At 41.9% G+C, this 15638-nt stretch overlaps 1 protein-coding gene across 1 annotated transcript in view; it reads left to right on the top strand.

Moving 5' to 3' along the window:
- The window catches only part of LOC120063419 (titin-like), a 23541-nt gene extending 7903 nt beyond the window's left edge, over positions 1-15638 (top strand). Inside the window, exon 7 of the mRNA XM_039013787.1 lies at positions 4515-15638. Within this exon, the coding sequence (XP_038869715.1) occupies positions 4515-12254 (7740 nt within the window). The 3' untranslated portion in view covers positions 12255-15638. The remainder of the gene's footprint in view (positions 1-4514) is intronic.

Here is a 15638-nt window from a genome sequence, read left to right as displayed (position 1 = left end):
ATAAGCGATGAGTTGAAAACCTACAAACCACAGATTTCCCACTTCCTGGTTGGATTTTTTCGCAGGTTTTTGCCTGCCATATGAGTTCTGTTATACTCACAGACATCATTCAAACATTTTTAGAAACTTCAGAGTGTTTTCTATCCAAATAGACTAATAATATGCATATATTAGCAACTGGGACTGAGGAGCAGGCAGTTTACTCTGGGCACCTTTTCATCCAAGCTACTCAATACTGCCCCTGCAGCCATAATAAGTTAAGACAAAATCCCTAACCGATAAACAATATAATATTTTTCCTCACAAAATTCGAATCACAGTGCAGTCATCTCAAAACAACAACTAACTTGTCCCGATCATCATCATCATTCAAAGTGTAACAAGTACTTTTGGGTGTCAGGGAAAATGTACAGTGGTTCTTCCTTTAAAGGTACGAGTTTATGCTGCGACTGTTAGTGGTAGATGGTGGCATTCTGTCATTGCACCACACTATCACAAGGGGGAGTTCGAACGCTGATCTATCGGCAGTCTGAACTGTGGCAATTAATGGATACGTTTTCAGTCTGAGAGTCTCCCTCTGGCACTAGAGTCCTGCATCAGGCAAGAACAACATAAACTGTCGGTGGTCCTGGACTTAAGCGAGAACTTGGGTAATACAATGGGGAAATATTACTTGACATGTGGATTGACAATTTTACAAAAAATAGGCACGGTGGGCTTTTGGTTTCTCTCCCTTTTAAAAACAGAAATAAATAATTCTAAATAACAAACAGGCTTTATTTACAAATGAGTAAGGATGACTCACCACATGTTCAAAAATTGCCTTTTTCCCTTTATTCAGATTGCAATCGCTCACCTTCGGTTATTTGAAATGAAATCATCTCCAATATCATTATTTTTTAAACAAAGCGATTATTATTATTATTATTATTATTATTAACCCTGCATTATAATTATATAAAAGCCCCTTAGATATTCTCAGAGATCAGATTTGCCCTAACGAAAAATGCCCCTTAGATATTAATTTAGAATAATCCAATCATCTAAATGTAATTATTGGCGGAGAGCCACTTCATTGGAAAGTCAGGCGGCATTGATGGAGTTGAAGAGGGTGAGGAACGAAATGGAGTCACAATCCATGCCACGCAAACATGCAGATGATTTCAACTACATTTTAGTTGCAACAAGTTCGATCGGGTTTAAATAAGGACACCTACATGTAGAGTTGAAACAAATATTTTTTAGATATACTGCCTACCGTAGGCGACATGAGTCTCACTGGTGTTGAATAATGTGCTGTTAAAAGTGTTGTAGGTCTTATTTATTGATTTTTATTTAACCTTTTTTACTACATAAAGGTCTACTTAATCTGCTGGCGTCTTGACCCAGTTTATGCCCTCATTTGCACTGCAAACCATAACAAATTACTATGGGAATGAATGGAAGAGGCAAGTGGAAGGGGGGGATAGTAAGGAAATTCTGTCGGCCCTGGAGGCCTTTTGAAAACATGTTTTCACAAGGGCTATTAGCAGGACAATAAACATGATGTGGTCCCAAAAACACCTCTCTGACATAGAGTCCAGCATGTCTCTTGATGATGATTGGGCTCGGGCCGATTCCGGTGTTATCTGGCACAAATGTATCACTTGGAGCTCGGGCCGATTGTGGCTACTCTCTGGCATATGATTTCACGGGCTGCTTTATATAATTTCATTTCATTCAATAATTTCATTATTTATTTATTTTTTCATATTTTCTCATTTTTTCTGTGATCAAAAAATCAAATGAACATTTAAATTAAATTCTTTAAGAGTCCTGTTTAAGTAGTATTTTAGTATTTTGATACTTTGTGCAAGGTTTGGTCAGCCAGCTAACGTTAGCTAGCCAGCTAACGTTAGCTAGCTAACAGTACACTTTAACTTGAAATGAAAATACTTTGTCAAAATTAGAGTGGAGTCGTTTGTTAAGACATGTAGCTAGCTAGCTAGTTAAACAATGGACCACAATCACAACTCATGACGTTACTACCCTGCATAAATCTGCAGGTAGCTAACCAGCCAGGTTATATGGCTATAACTAGTCAAGCAAATGTGTCTGAGATACGAAGAATAAAATCATACACATAACGTTAGCTAGCGACCCAGCTAGCTAACGTTAGCTAGCTAACAGTACACTTGAAATGAAACCACTTTCTGTCAACATTAGAAACATGTAATCTTACCAGTATACATCATGGTTGGACGCGTCTCCTGTCTGATGCCATGCATGGTTGCCTTAGTTTCACGATGTAATCCAGACTGGTGTTTAATCCATCTCCTTAACTATCATACTAAAATTCCACTGATTTCAAAACTCGGTCCTCCAGAAAGTGGAGAGCATACACATAACGTTAGCTAGCGAGACATCGAGCTAACGTTAGTTAGCTAACAGTACACTTTAACTTGACATTAGGTTTATGCAGTTTTACTACGCGATACAAAAAAAAAAAAGCTGCGTTCGACATGAGTACCTAAACATACTGACCAGCTCCAATAGACAGACGCGTGCTATATGGTAGACCAATCCAAACTCATCTCTCGGCATGCCCAGCCCACTCATTATCTCAGCAAATGATGGCTAGCCGGAAGGTTGCTCTCTTTTTCTGTGGCCAACTAGGCTCGTAATTTAACGATTTTATTTGTATTTACAGATGGCATACAAGTTTGATATTAAGGCACATGGAAGTTCACATGTTCCAGAAGGAATTTCTGCCAAAAAACACATTTTGATATGAATAAAATAAAAATCACTTTCAAACAGCTCTCCTGTCGTGACTTGCGACATACTGAATCGGGTCACAAATGTAATCTATCCACGGAAGGGCGCGATGTAGACCATCTGTTTTGTGAATACGCATGGATTTTTCGGGAAAAACAATCAAATAAAAGTTATCTTAAACGTAAAAAGAAAATGGCTCATTTGTCACATCCCTAATGTATGTGATTCATATTATTGGTAAACTATTCATCTTTGTTTTTCAAGTGTCCAGGAGTGAAGAGTCTTAAAACTTCTTATGGCTGCAGTCCCGGTAACGGGACCGATATGACAACAGCCAGTCGAAGTACAGGGCGCCAAATTCAAAAAACAGAAATCTCATAATTAAAATTCCTCAGACATTCATGTGTCTTATATCATTTTAAAGGTAATCTTGTTGTTAATCCCACCAAAGTGTCCGATTTCAAATAGGCTTTTCAGCGAAAGCACTACAAACGATTATGTTAGGTCACCACAAACCACAATAAGCATAGCCATTTTTTCCAGCTAAAGATAGCTTCACAAAAACCAGAATAGAGATAACATTTATCACTAACCTTCGATTATTTTCATCAGATGACACTCATAGGACTTCATGTTACACAATACATGCATGTTTTGTTTGATTAAATTCATATTTATATCAAAAAATCGGAGTTTACATTGAGGCGACTAGATTCACTAGTTGCAAAAATATCAAGTGACTTTGCATAGCCCATCGTTTCAACAGAAATACTCATCATAAATATAGATGATAATATAAATTATACAGATTGAATTATAGATTTATCTCTCATTAATGCAACCGCTGTGTCAGATTTCAAAAAAACTTTACGGAAAAAGAAATGCACGCTATAATCTGAGACGGCGCTCAAAAGTAAAATACCACAGCTGCAAAGATGGCGTCACCATAAACAAGAAAATATATGATAAATATTCCCTTACCTTTGATGATCTACATCAGAAAGCACACCAGGAATCCCAGGTCCACAATAAATGTTTGTTTTGTTTGAAAAAATCCGTTATTTATGTCCAATTGTTAGCGGTAAACATTGGTAAACATGTCCAAACGCTAATTCTGGTCAGCTTTATATCGGACAAAAACTTCGAAATGTGATATTACCGGTCGAAGAAACATTTCAAACTAAGTACTGAATCAATCATTAGGATGTTTTTAACATATAGCTTCAATAAAGTTCCAACCTGAGTATTCTTTCTTGTCTGCGTGAGCACTGGAACGTAGGTGACTTCCATGATGAAAAAGCATGATCAGAAAATGGCTGCTTGATGGACACCTGACTGATTCTGCTATCATTCACTCCCACAACATCATAGAAGTCTCATTATAATTTCCATTGATGGTTGACATCTAGTGGAACCCCTAGGCAGTGCAACATCATTAATATCTCAATTGGATTTCATTCGGGACTCTGGTGAATACATACAAAGCTCAGATTTCTCACTTCCTGGTTTGATTTCAACTCAGGATTTTGCCTGCCAATATGATTTCTGGTTATCTCACAGACATAATTCAAACAGTTTTAGAAACTTTAGAGTGTTTTCTATCCAATACTAATAATAATATGCATATATTAGCAACTGAGACTGAGGAGCTGGCCGTTTACAATGGGCACCTTTTCATCCAAGCTACTCAATACTGCCCCTTCAGCCATAAGAAGTTTTTAAGTAACACACTCTTTTCTTTTTTCAACCATTGACAGGATGTTGTTCACACAGCCACGGCGGACACAGCAGTAGAAGCTGAGCTTGGAGTGGAGATTGGAGAGACTGTTGCAACACAGACACTCAAGCTTCAGAAAGCCACTGTGTTGCTGGTGGACCTGAAGAAAACCTTGCAAACACAAGTGGAGGTAGAACATGTGGCCTCAGAGATGGAGGAGAAGGCTCCAAAGGAGGTGGCAAGAACCAATGAAGACAAAGGAGAGAACAACGAAGAAACAGGCAGACCAAGATCCACTCGTATCACAAAACCTGTTGAGGCTGAGGAGGCAGTGGAAGAGGAGCAGCCAGCAGTTGAGGAACCTGCTGTGGAACTGGAGATCTCGCCACCTGAGAATGAAGAGGAGGCTCCAGTTGTAGAAACACGAGTCTTGAGTAGAGGAAGAAAAAGTGTTCCATTTACCCCGACTCCAAAACGCAAGTCCAAAAGAAGAGGCAAACAGCATGAGGAAGCCAGAGATCTGAGGAGAGGAAGGAAAGCTGCTTCTGCTCCTGGCACACCTAGACGCAAATCCACACATGCCACTAAAGAACCTGAAGAGGAGGAGTTGGCTGAATCTGTTCGGGAAGCTGTGGATGAAAAAGAGGAAGTAAAACCAGTGCAGGAGGAAAAGGCAGAGGAGAAAGCCACACTGATGGATAAAGAGGACATGGTGGACGAAGCTGCAACAGTGGAGAGTGTGGAGGAAGAAAGGGTGGCAGCGGAAGCCATAACTGAGGAAGACGGAAAGGTAGAGGAAGAGAAGGCAGAGGAAGCTGAAGCTGCAACAGTGGAGGAGGAGGAGAGTGTTGCAGAAGAAAATGTGGATGAAGAAGCAACAACTGAGGAAGAGGAAAAAGTAGAGGAAGAGAAGGAAGCGGAGAGAGTGGAAGAAGAAAATATTGAGGGAGCTGCAGTGGAAACTATTAGTGTGGAAGAAAAGATGGAGGAGGAAGTAGCAACCACAGAGGACGAAAAGGAAGAGGAAAAAGTAGAAGAAGAGAAGAAAGAGGAAACAGTTATTGAACTAGCTGTAGAAAAACTAGCTGAGGAAGTTGCTGTGGTAGAAGAGGCAGATAAAGTGGAGGAGAAAGAGGGAGCAAAGCCAGTTGAGGAAGAGAAGAAGACTTCACTCGAGGAGGAAGAGCAAGCTCCAGTAGAGGAGGAAGAGGATGCTCCAGTTGTAGAAACAAGAGTTTTGAGGAGAGGAAGAAAAAGTATTCCAGCTACTCTGACTGCAAAGCACAAGTCCACTAGAAGAGAGGAAGAGAAAGAGCCAGCTGTGGAAGAAAAGGAACCAGTAGTGGAAGCCAGAGTTATGAGGAGAGGAAGCAGAGGCAGATTTTCTGCTCCTGCCACTGCCACACACGGACGCAAATCCACAAGAGCCCGCAAACAACCTGAGGAGGAGAAGGAAGAGGAGGTGGAGGCAGAATTTGTAAATGAGCAAAAGGTGGAGGAGGTGGTTGCACCTGTTCAGGAAGCTGTGGAGGAAAAATTGGAGGAAGAGAAAGCAGTGGACGAAGCAGAAGCTGAAACTGCACCAGCGGAAGAGGAGAGTGTTGCTGAACAAAATGTGGAGGAAGAAGCAAACCCCACAGAGGAAGAAAAGGTGGAAAAAGCAACAACTGAGGAAGAGGAAAGAGTTGAGGAAGATAAGAAAGAGGTGGAAGCAGAAGAGGAAGAAATTGTTGAAATGAATGTAGAACAACGAGCAGATGTAGGTGAAGAGGCAGTTAAAGCAGAGGTGGTAACAGCAGTTGAAAGTGTTGCAGATGAAGTGGTAGAAAAGCCAGTTGAGGAACCTGCTGAGGAAGAAGAGAAGACCTCACCACCTGAGGAAGAAGAGAAGACCTCACCACCTGAGGAAGAAGAGAAGACCTCACCACCTGAGGAAGAAGAGAAGACCTCACCACCTGAGGAGGAAGAGGTGGCTCCAGTTGTAGAAACAAGAGTCCTGAGGAGAGGAAGAAAAAGCATTCCAGTAATGCCTCCAAAACGCAAGTACACACGAAGAGGCAAACAAGCTGAGGAAGAAGAGGAGGAAGTAAAGCCAGCTGTGGAAGAAGAGGCTGCAGTTGTGGAAAGTGCTGCAGATGACGAAGTAGAAAAAACAGTTGAGGAAGAGGAGAAGACCTCAGCACCTGAGGAGGAAGAGGTAGATGAGGAAGAACAAGCTCCAGTTGTAGAAGCAAGAGTTCTAAGGAGTGGAGGAAAAAGTGTTTCAGTTTCTCCTCCAAAAAGCAAGTCGAGAAGAAAAGGTAAACAGCCTGAGGAAGTGGAGAAGCTGGAGGAGCCAGAAGAGGAAGAGGCAACTGAGGAGGAAGAAGAGGCACTCGTAGTGGAAGCCAGAGTTCTCAGGAAAGGAAGGAGATCTGCCCCTACAACTGCCCTTGCTACACCTAAACGCAAATCCACACGAGCCAGCAAGCATCCTGAGGAAGAGGAGGATGTGGAGGCAACGGCTGAACCTGCACCAGAAGCAATGGAGGAAAAGGTGGAGGAAGAGAAGGAAGCGGAGATAGTGGAAGAGGAGAAGGTTGAGGAAGCTGCAGCTGAAACTGCACCAGTGGAAGAGGAGAGTGTTGCAGAAGAAAAGGTGGAAGAAGTAAAATCAGTGGAGGGAGAAGGAACAACTCTGGAAGAGGAAAAGGTGGAGGAAGAGAAGGAAACTGAGATAGTGGAAGAAGACGTTGAGGAAGCTGCAGCTGAAACTGCACCAGTGAAAGAAAATGTGGAGGAGGAAGCAGAAAAGGAAGCAATTGTTGAAATGACTGTAGAAAAACTAGCAGATCTAGGTGAAGAGGCAGAAAACGTGGAGTTGGTAACAGCAGTGGAAAGTGTTGCAGATGAAGTGATAAAAAAGCCTGTTGAGGAACCTGCTGAGGAAGAAGAGAAGACCTCACTACCTGAGGATGAAGACGAGACTCCAGTTGTAGAAACAAGATTCCTGAGGAGAGGAAGAAAAAGCATTCCAGTAACGCCTCCAAAACGCAAGTACACACGAAGAGGCAAACAACCTGAAGAAGAGAAAGATGCGGAGGAAGAGCCAGCTGAGGAAGAAGATGCACCAGTAGTGGAAACCATAGTTCTGAAGAGGGATAACGGAGGCAGATTTTCTGCTCTTGCCCCTGCTCCTGCCACACCCAGATGCAAATCCACAGACGCCCGCAAAAAACCTGAGGAAGAGGAGGAGAAGGAAGAAGAGTTGGAGGTGGAAAAGGTAGAGGAGGAAAAGATGGAGGCGGTGGCTGAACCTATTCAGGAAGCTTTGGAAGTAGTGGATGAAGCAGCAGCTGCAACAGTGAAGAGTGTGGGGGAAGAAAGGGTGGCAGAGGAACCAATAACTGAGGAGGAGGGAAAGGTGGAGGAAGAGAAGGAAGCAGAAACTGAAGCTGCAGCTGAAACTGTACCATTGGAAGAGGAGAGTGTTGCAGAAGAAAAAGTGGTGGAGGGAGAAACAATTCAGGAAGAGGGAAAGGTAGAGGAAGAAAAGGGAATTGCAGAAACTATTACAACACAGACACTCAAGCTTCAGAAAGTCACTGTGGTGCTGGTGGACTTGAAAAAAATCTTGCAACCACAAGTGGGGGTTGAAAATGTGGCCTCGGAGGGGGGGGCTCCGAAGGATGTGGCAGGAACTGATGAAGACAAAGTTGAGGAACCTGCTGTGGAAGTGGAGATCCCGCCACCTGAGGATGAAGAGGAGGCTCCAGTTGTAGAAACAAGAGTTTTGAGGAGAGGAAGAAAAAGTATTCCAGCTACTCCGACTCCAAAGCGCAAGTCCAAAAGAAGAGGCAAACAGCATGAGGAAGAGGAGAATGTGGAGGAGCCAGAGAAAAAAGAGGCAGCTGAGGAAGACGAAGAAGAGGCTCCAGTAGTGGAAGCCAGAGTTCTGAGGAGAGGTAGGAAATCTGCTTCTGCTCCTGCCACACCTCGATGCAAATCCACACATGCTACTAAAGAACCTGAAGAGGAGGAGTTGGCTGAATCTGTTCGGGAATCTTTGGATGAAAAAGAGGAAGTAAAACCAGTGGAGGAGGAAAGGGCAGAAGAGAAAGCCACACTAATGGATGAAGAGGACATGGTGGAGGAAGCTGCAACAGTGGAGAGTGCGGGGGAAGAAAGGGTGGCAGCGGAAGCCATAACTGAGGAAGACGGAAAGATAGAGGAAGAGAAGGAAGCGGAGAGAATGGAAGAAGAAAATATTGAGGGAGCTGCAGCGGAAACTATTAGTGTGGAAGAAAAGATGGAGGAGGAAGCAACAACCACAGTGGAAGAAAAGGAAGAGGAAGAAGAGAAGAAAGAGGAAACAGTTATTGAACTGGCTGTAGAAAAACTAGCTGAGGAAGTTGCTGTGGTAGAAGAGGCAGATAAAGTGGAGGAGAAAGAGGGAGCAAAGCCAGTTGAGGAAGAGAAGAAGACTTCACCACCTGAGGCGGAAGAGCAAGCTCCAGTAGAGGAGGAAGAGGATGCTCCAGTTGTAGAAACAAGAGTTTTGAGGAGAGGAAGAAAAAGTATTCCAGCTACTCCGACTCCAAAGCGCAAGTCCACTAGAAGAGACAAACAAGCAGAGGAGAAAAACCCAGCTGTGGAAGAAAAGGAACCAGTAGTGGAAACCAGAGCTCTGAGGAGAGGAAGCAGAGGCAGATTTTCTGCTCCTGTCCCTGCCACACACGGACGCAAATCCACAAGAGCCCGCAAACAACCTGAGGAGGAGAAGGATGAGGAGGTGGAGGCAGAATTTGTAAATGAGCAAAAGGTGGAGGAGGTGGTTGCACCTGTTCAGGAAGCTGTGGAGGAAATATTGGAGGAAGAAAAAACAGTGGACGAAGCAGAAGCTGAAACTGCACCAGCGGAAGAGGAGAGTGTTGCTGAACAAAAGGTGGTGGAGGGACAAACGATTCAGGAAGAGAAGACTGCTACTGTGGAAGAAAAGGTGGAAGAAAAAATACCTGAAAAAGAGGAAAAGGTTGAAGAAGGGAAGGAAGCTGAAGCTGAAACTGCACCAATAGAAGAGGAGCGTGTTGCAGAAGAAAAGGTGGAGGAAAAAGCAAAACCCACAGAGGAAGAAAAGGTGGAAAAAGCAACAACTGAGGAAGAGGAAAGAGTTGAGGAAGATAAGAAAGAGGTGGAAGCAGAAGAGGAAGAAATTGGTGAAATGGATGTAGAAAAACTAGCAGATGTAGGTGAAGAGGCAGTTAAAGCAGAGGTGGTAACAGCAGTGGAAAGTGTTGCAGATGAAGTGGTAGAAAAGCCAGTTGAGGAACCTGCTGAGGAAGAAGAGAAGACCTCACCACCTGAGGAAGAAGAGAAGACCTCACCACCTGAGGAAGAAGAGAAGACCTCACTACCTGAGGAGGAAGAGGAGGCTCCAGTTGTAGAAACAAGAGTCCTGAGGAGAGGAAGAAAAAGTGTTCAAGTTTCTCCTCCAAAACTTAAGGCCACAAAAAGAGGCAAACAAGTCCAGGAAGAGGAAAACATGGAGGAGCCAGAGGATGAAGAAGCACCAGTAGTGGAAACCAGAGTTATGAGAAAAGGAAAGAAATCTGTCCCTGCTCCTGCCCCTGCCACACCTGGACGCAAATCCAAACGAGCACGCAAAGAACCTGAAGAAGAGAAAGAGGAGAATGAGGAGGGAAAGGTAGACGATGCGGCTGCAACAGTGGAGAGTGTGGAGGAAGAAAAGGTGGAGGAGGCTGCGGTTGCAACAGTGGAGAGTGTGGAGGAAGAAAAGGTGGAGGAGGCTGCGGCTGCAACAGTGGAGAGTGTGGAGGAAGAAAAGGTGGAGGAGGCCGCGGCTGCAACAGTGGATAGTGTGGAGGAAGAAAAGGTGGAGGAGGCCACGGCTGCAACAGAGGAGAGTGTAGAGGAAGAAAAGGTGGAGGAGGCTGCGGCTGCAACAGTGGAGAGTGTGGAGGAAGAAAAGGTGGAGGAAGTGAATGAATTGGAGGCAGAAGAAAAGGTTGAAGAGGAAACAAAAGCTGTGGAAGAAGCAAGAACTGAGGAAGAAGAAAAGGTGGAAGAAGCAAGAACTGAGGAAGAAGAAAAGGTGGAAGAAGCAAGAACTGAGGAAGAAGAAAAGTTGGAAGAAGCAAGAACTGAGGAAGAAGAAAAGGTGGAAGAAGCAACAACTGAGGAAGAAGAAAAGGTGGAAGAAGCAACAACTAAGGAAGAAGAAAAGGTGGAAGAAGCAACAACTAAGGAAGAAGAAAAGGTGGAAGAAGCAACAACTGAGGAAGAAGAAAAGGTGGAAGAAGCAACAACTGAGGAAGAAGAAAAGGTGGAAGAAGCAACAACTGCGGGGGCTGTGGTAGAGGAGGCTGAAAAAGTGGAGGTGGCGGCAACAGTGATGGAAAGTGTTGCAGTAGAAGAGCCAGTTGAGGAAGCGAAGACCTCACAACCTGAGGAAGAAGCAGAGACTCCTGTTGTAGAAATAAGGGTCCTGAGGCGAGGGGAAAAAATAACTCCTGTAAATCCTCCAAAACGTAGGTTCACACCAAGAGGCAAGCAAGCCGAGGAAAAGGAGAAGGAGGAAGAAAAAGTAGAGGAGGTGGCTGAACATGTGCCGGAAGTTGTGGAGGAAAAGGAGGTGGCAGCTGAGGAAGATGAGGCACCATTAGTGGAAGCCAAAGTTCTGAGGAGAGGAAGGAGATCTGCCACACCAAGACGCAAATCCAAACGAGCCCGCAAAGAACCTGAAGAAGAGGAAAATGTAGAGGAGGAAAACGCAGTGGAGGAGAAAATGGTGGTTGAGGAGAATAAGATGGAGGAGGGAGAGGAAAAGGTTGAAGAGCCAGCAGAGAGTGCTGCTTCAGAGGCGAATGAGGAAGAAGCCATCGCACAGCAGTCAAAGGAGGTGGCAGAGCAAACAGAGTGGAAGGAAGAAGTAAAGATCACTGCTGAAACAGAAGAAGAAAAGGTAGCTGATAAAGAAACAGCTAAAGCGGTAGAGAAGAAGGAAGGAGACACCACCAATGTGGAAAAAAATACTGACAAGGCAACAGTAACTTCTGCTTCTCAAGATGAAGTAGCTGGTAATGCTTCAGAGGAAGAGAAGGGAGAAACTCCAGCGGTTGAAGCGGAAGAGGCAGAGAAAACAGAAGAAACGACAGAGGAAGTAGAAGACAAAGTCCAGGACAAAGCTGTTGAGGAAGAGGGTGAGAATGCCACAACAACAACAAGCCAAGAGGAAGTGGTAGCAGAGAGCCTTGAGGAAGTTGTGGAAGTTCCTCCAGTTGTGGAAACTAGAGCAACGAGGAGCAGGACAAAAACAGTTGCACCAGCCACACCCAAACGAAAGTCCTTACGAAGCAAGTCTTCTGTGGATTATAAGGAACAGGATGCAGAGGAGGAGGAAACAGGAAATGAACCCACAGTGGAAGAAGGGGAGGAAAATGTAATGGCAGAAGAGGCGAGCATAGTAGAGGAGGAGGAAAAAGAGGAGGAAGGGGCCCCGGTGGCTGAAGTTGCTGTTGTCGAGGAGACGGAGAATCAGCCTGTGGTAACGAGAGTTCTGAGAGTGAGGTTAACTGCCACGCCCATGGCCACACCCACACCCCAGCGTACATCCACAAAACGCAGCAAAATAGTTACACCTGAGAAGGTCGAGCCTGAGGTGGGCATGCTTTCATCAGATGAAGAGCAAGAAGAGAGCCCTGTGGAAAAGAGAAACCTCCGGAAGAGAAAAAGCATGGAACCAACACCTGTTCGCAGATCCAAGCGCCGCAGCAGAACTTAGACTGCGGAGAAAGTATTTTTTTGTTCAGTTTTAAAAAATGCATCTATTTAGTGAATATTTCCTATTAGACCAGATTGTTTTCTTCTGTCTATTTGTAAGTTTCTAAAAAGAAAAATAGAAAAAAACTATATCACTTAACATTTTTATGTAATTTTTCTGAAAGTCGATATGTAGTATATTTGATATCTTTTCATATTGTATATATATTTTACATTTAACTACAAGTCTGTGAACAGTTTTTTGACCTTAGTGGCTGGTAACACGATGCGTTTCAGTCTGATAGGCTTTGGTTTGGACATGATCGGCTAAAACAAAATTTATTCCCTCAAAATACTGCATCCATGATCTGCTAAGACATTTATTTCCTCAAAATACTGCATCCATGATCTGCTAAAACAACATTTATTCCCCTCAAAATACTGCATCCATGATCTGCTAAAACAACATTTATTCCCCTCAAAATACTGCATCCATGATCTGCTAAGACATTTATTTCCTCAAAATACTGCACCCATGATCTGCTAAGACATTTATTTCCTCAAAATACTGCATCCATGATCTGCTAAAACAACATTTATTCCCCTCAAAATACTGCATCCATGATCTGCTAAGACATTTATTTCCTCAAAATACTGCATCCATGATCTGCTAAAACAACATTTATTCCCCTCAAAATACTGCATCCATGATCTGCTAAAACAACATTTATTCCCCTCAAAATACTGCATCCATGATCTGCTAAGACATTTATTTCCTCAAAATACTGCATCCATGATCTGCTAAAACAACATTTATTCCCCTCAAAATACTGCATCCATGATCTGCTAAGACATTTATTTCCTCAAAATACTGCATCCATGATCGGCTATAACAACATTTATTCCCTCAAAATACTGCATCCATGATCTGCTAAGACATTTATTCCCTCGAAATACTGCATCCATGATCTGCTAAGACATTTATTCCCTCAAAATACTGCATCCATGATCTGCTAAGACATTTATTCCCTCAAAATACTGCATCCATGATCGGCTAAGACATTTATTTCCTCAAAATACTGCATCCATGATCTGCTAAAACAACATTTATTCCCCTCAAAATACTGCATCCATGATCTGCTAAGACATTTATTTCCTCAAAATACTGCATCCATGATCTGCTAAAACAACATTTATTCCCCTCAAAATACTGCATCCATGATCTGCTAAAACAACATTTATTCCCCTCAAAATACTGCATCCATGATCTGCTAAGACATTTATTCCCTCAAAATACTGCATCCATGATCTGCTAAGACATTTATTCCCTCAAAATACTGCATCCATGATCGGCTAAGACATTTATTTCCTCAAAATACTGCATCCATGATCTGCTAAAACAACATTTATTCCCCTCAAAATACTGCATCCATGATCTGCTAAGACATTTATTTCCTCAAAATACTGCATCCATGATCGGCTAAAACAACATTTATTCCCCTCAAAATACTGCATCCATGATCTGCTAAAACAACATTTATTCCCCTCAAAATACTGCATCCATGATCTGCTAAGACATTTATTTCCTCAAAATACTGCATCCATGATCTGCTAAGACATTTATTTCCTCAAAATACTGCATCCATGATCTGCTAAGACATTTATTCCCTCAAAATACTGCATCCATGATCTGCTAAGACATTTATTCCCTCAAAATACTGCATCCATGATCTGCTAAGACATTTATTTCCTCAAAATACTGCATCCATGATCGGCTAAAACAACATTTATTCCCCTCAAAATACTGCATCCATGATCTGCTAAAACAACATTTATTCCCCTCAAAATACTGCATCCATGATCTGCTAAGACATTTATTTCCTCAAAATACTGCATCCATGATCTGCTAAGACATTTATTTCCTCAAAATACTGCATCCATGATCGGCTATAACAACATTTATTCGCTCAAAATACTGCATCCATGATCTGCTAAGACATTTATTTCCTCAAAATACTGCATCCATGATCTGCTAAGACATTTATTCCCTCAAAATACTGCATCCATGATCTGCTAAGACATTTATTCCCTCAAAATACTGCATCCATGATCTGCTAAGACATTTATTCCCTCAAAATACTGCATCCATGATCGGCTATAACAACATTTATTCGCTCAAAATTATCCTAACTTCAGAATGCCAAATGGTGTCTCCTCTAATAAGAATCAAGAAGCCTGTAAATAAATAAATATATATTTTTAAATACAAATGTAGTTAGATTGGGACACACTAGCACTAATCGTCACTAAGAAAATATTTTGGGCCACCAGGCTCCATGCTCAATCTGGAATATTTTAGTAAATATTGCTATCTACAATAGTGCAAATACATAAAAAAAACGTCAATCGAAAGAACATTGCTCAGAGATGCACAAAAACAATAGAAAAGCTCCCCTTTGCTATAAGATTATTCATATTTTTTTTAAGCAAGCTATGTTTATTTTCATTTTTTCTACAAATTTCAGTGACATTTCTTGTGGAAATTTGGAACGCTTACATTTTTACCCATTATACAAATGTTTTCAACAGAACTCAGGATATAAAATCACATTTTATTCAACATAATTCTTAATTTGAAATGTCTAATGTCAACACATTGTGTTACATTTTGTGTGTATTGAAATAATTGGTACACTTTGAACATATTTAGTGTAAAAAAAACAACTAAATACACACTAAAATATTACCTCACTGAGCCGATGAGGTATACCATTTCAGTTTGTAATTTGAAAAGGATGTTGTTCCTGTATTAATGCAATATCATTTTATATACCAATACATGCATGTATATCTTCACATCTTGTATGTTAACATTTATCATTAAGGTTTTGATATACAGTAAGTAAAATTTTAATTACAGTAAAAATATGGTCATACAGAAGAGTTTGTAAAATAAAGTTTAAAAGTTTAAAATAAAGTTTATAATAAAATCTATAAACTGAGCTATGACGTTAAACTGTGAGGGTTTCTTTCTCGTGAGAGATGTGAAAATAGATAGAAACTATGAGTTTTCGTTTGTGTGTTATCATAATAATATGATATATCTTGTTTCAGACTTTCAATGCTTTTGTTATGTGTTTCAGTGCCCCACAAAGGCACAAGCCAGCTATAGCCAGCAGTAGCCTGTCTTGCTCAAACATTTTCATTTAGCAATGTTGTATTTTATGACAAACCTCTCCTTGCATTATGTGGAATGAACTTAGGTAACTTTTCTCCTCTGACAATGTGATTTGTTATGATCTTTGGTAGAAAATAAAGATTTTCACTGTTTTACCTATTTTTTATGTTTTCTTTGGTTTCCTTTCTGGCTGTGTTACAGGGCCATGTACAGACCTTTCAGGGAGCG

This window comes from Salvelinus namaycush, chromosome 18 (assembly GCF_016432855.1).
Source record: "Salvelinus namaycush isolate Seneca chromosome 18, SaNama_1.0, whole genome shotgun sequence".
Lineage (NCBI taxonomy): Eukaryota > Metazoa > Chordata > Actinopteri > Salmoniformes > Salmonidae > Salvelinus > Salvelinus namaycush.
Note: the sequence above shows the minus strand (reverse complement) of the source record. Positions and strands in the feature narration are given on the sequence as shown.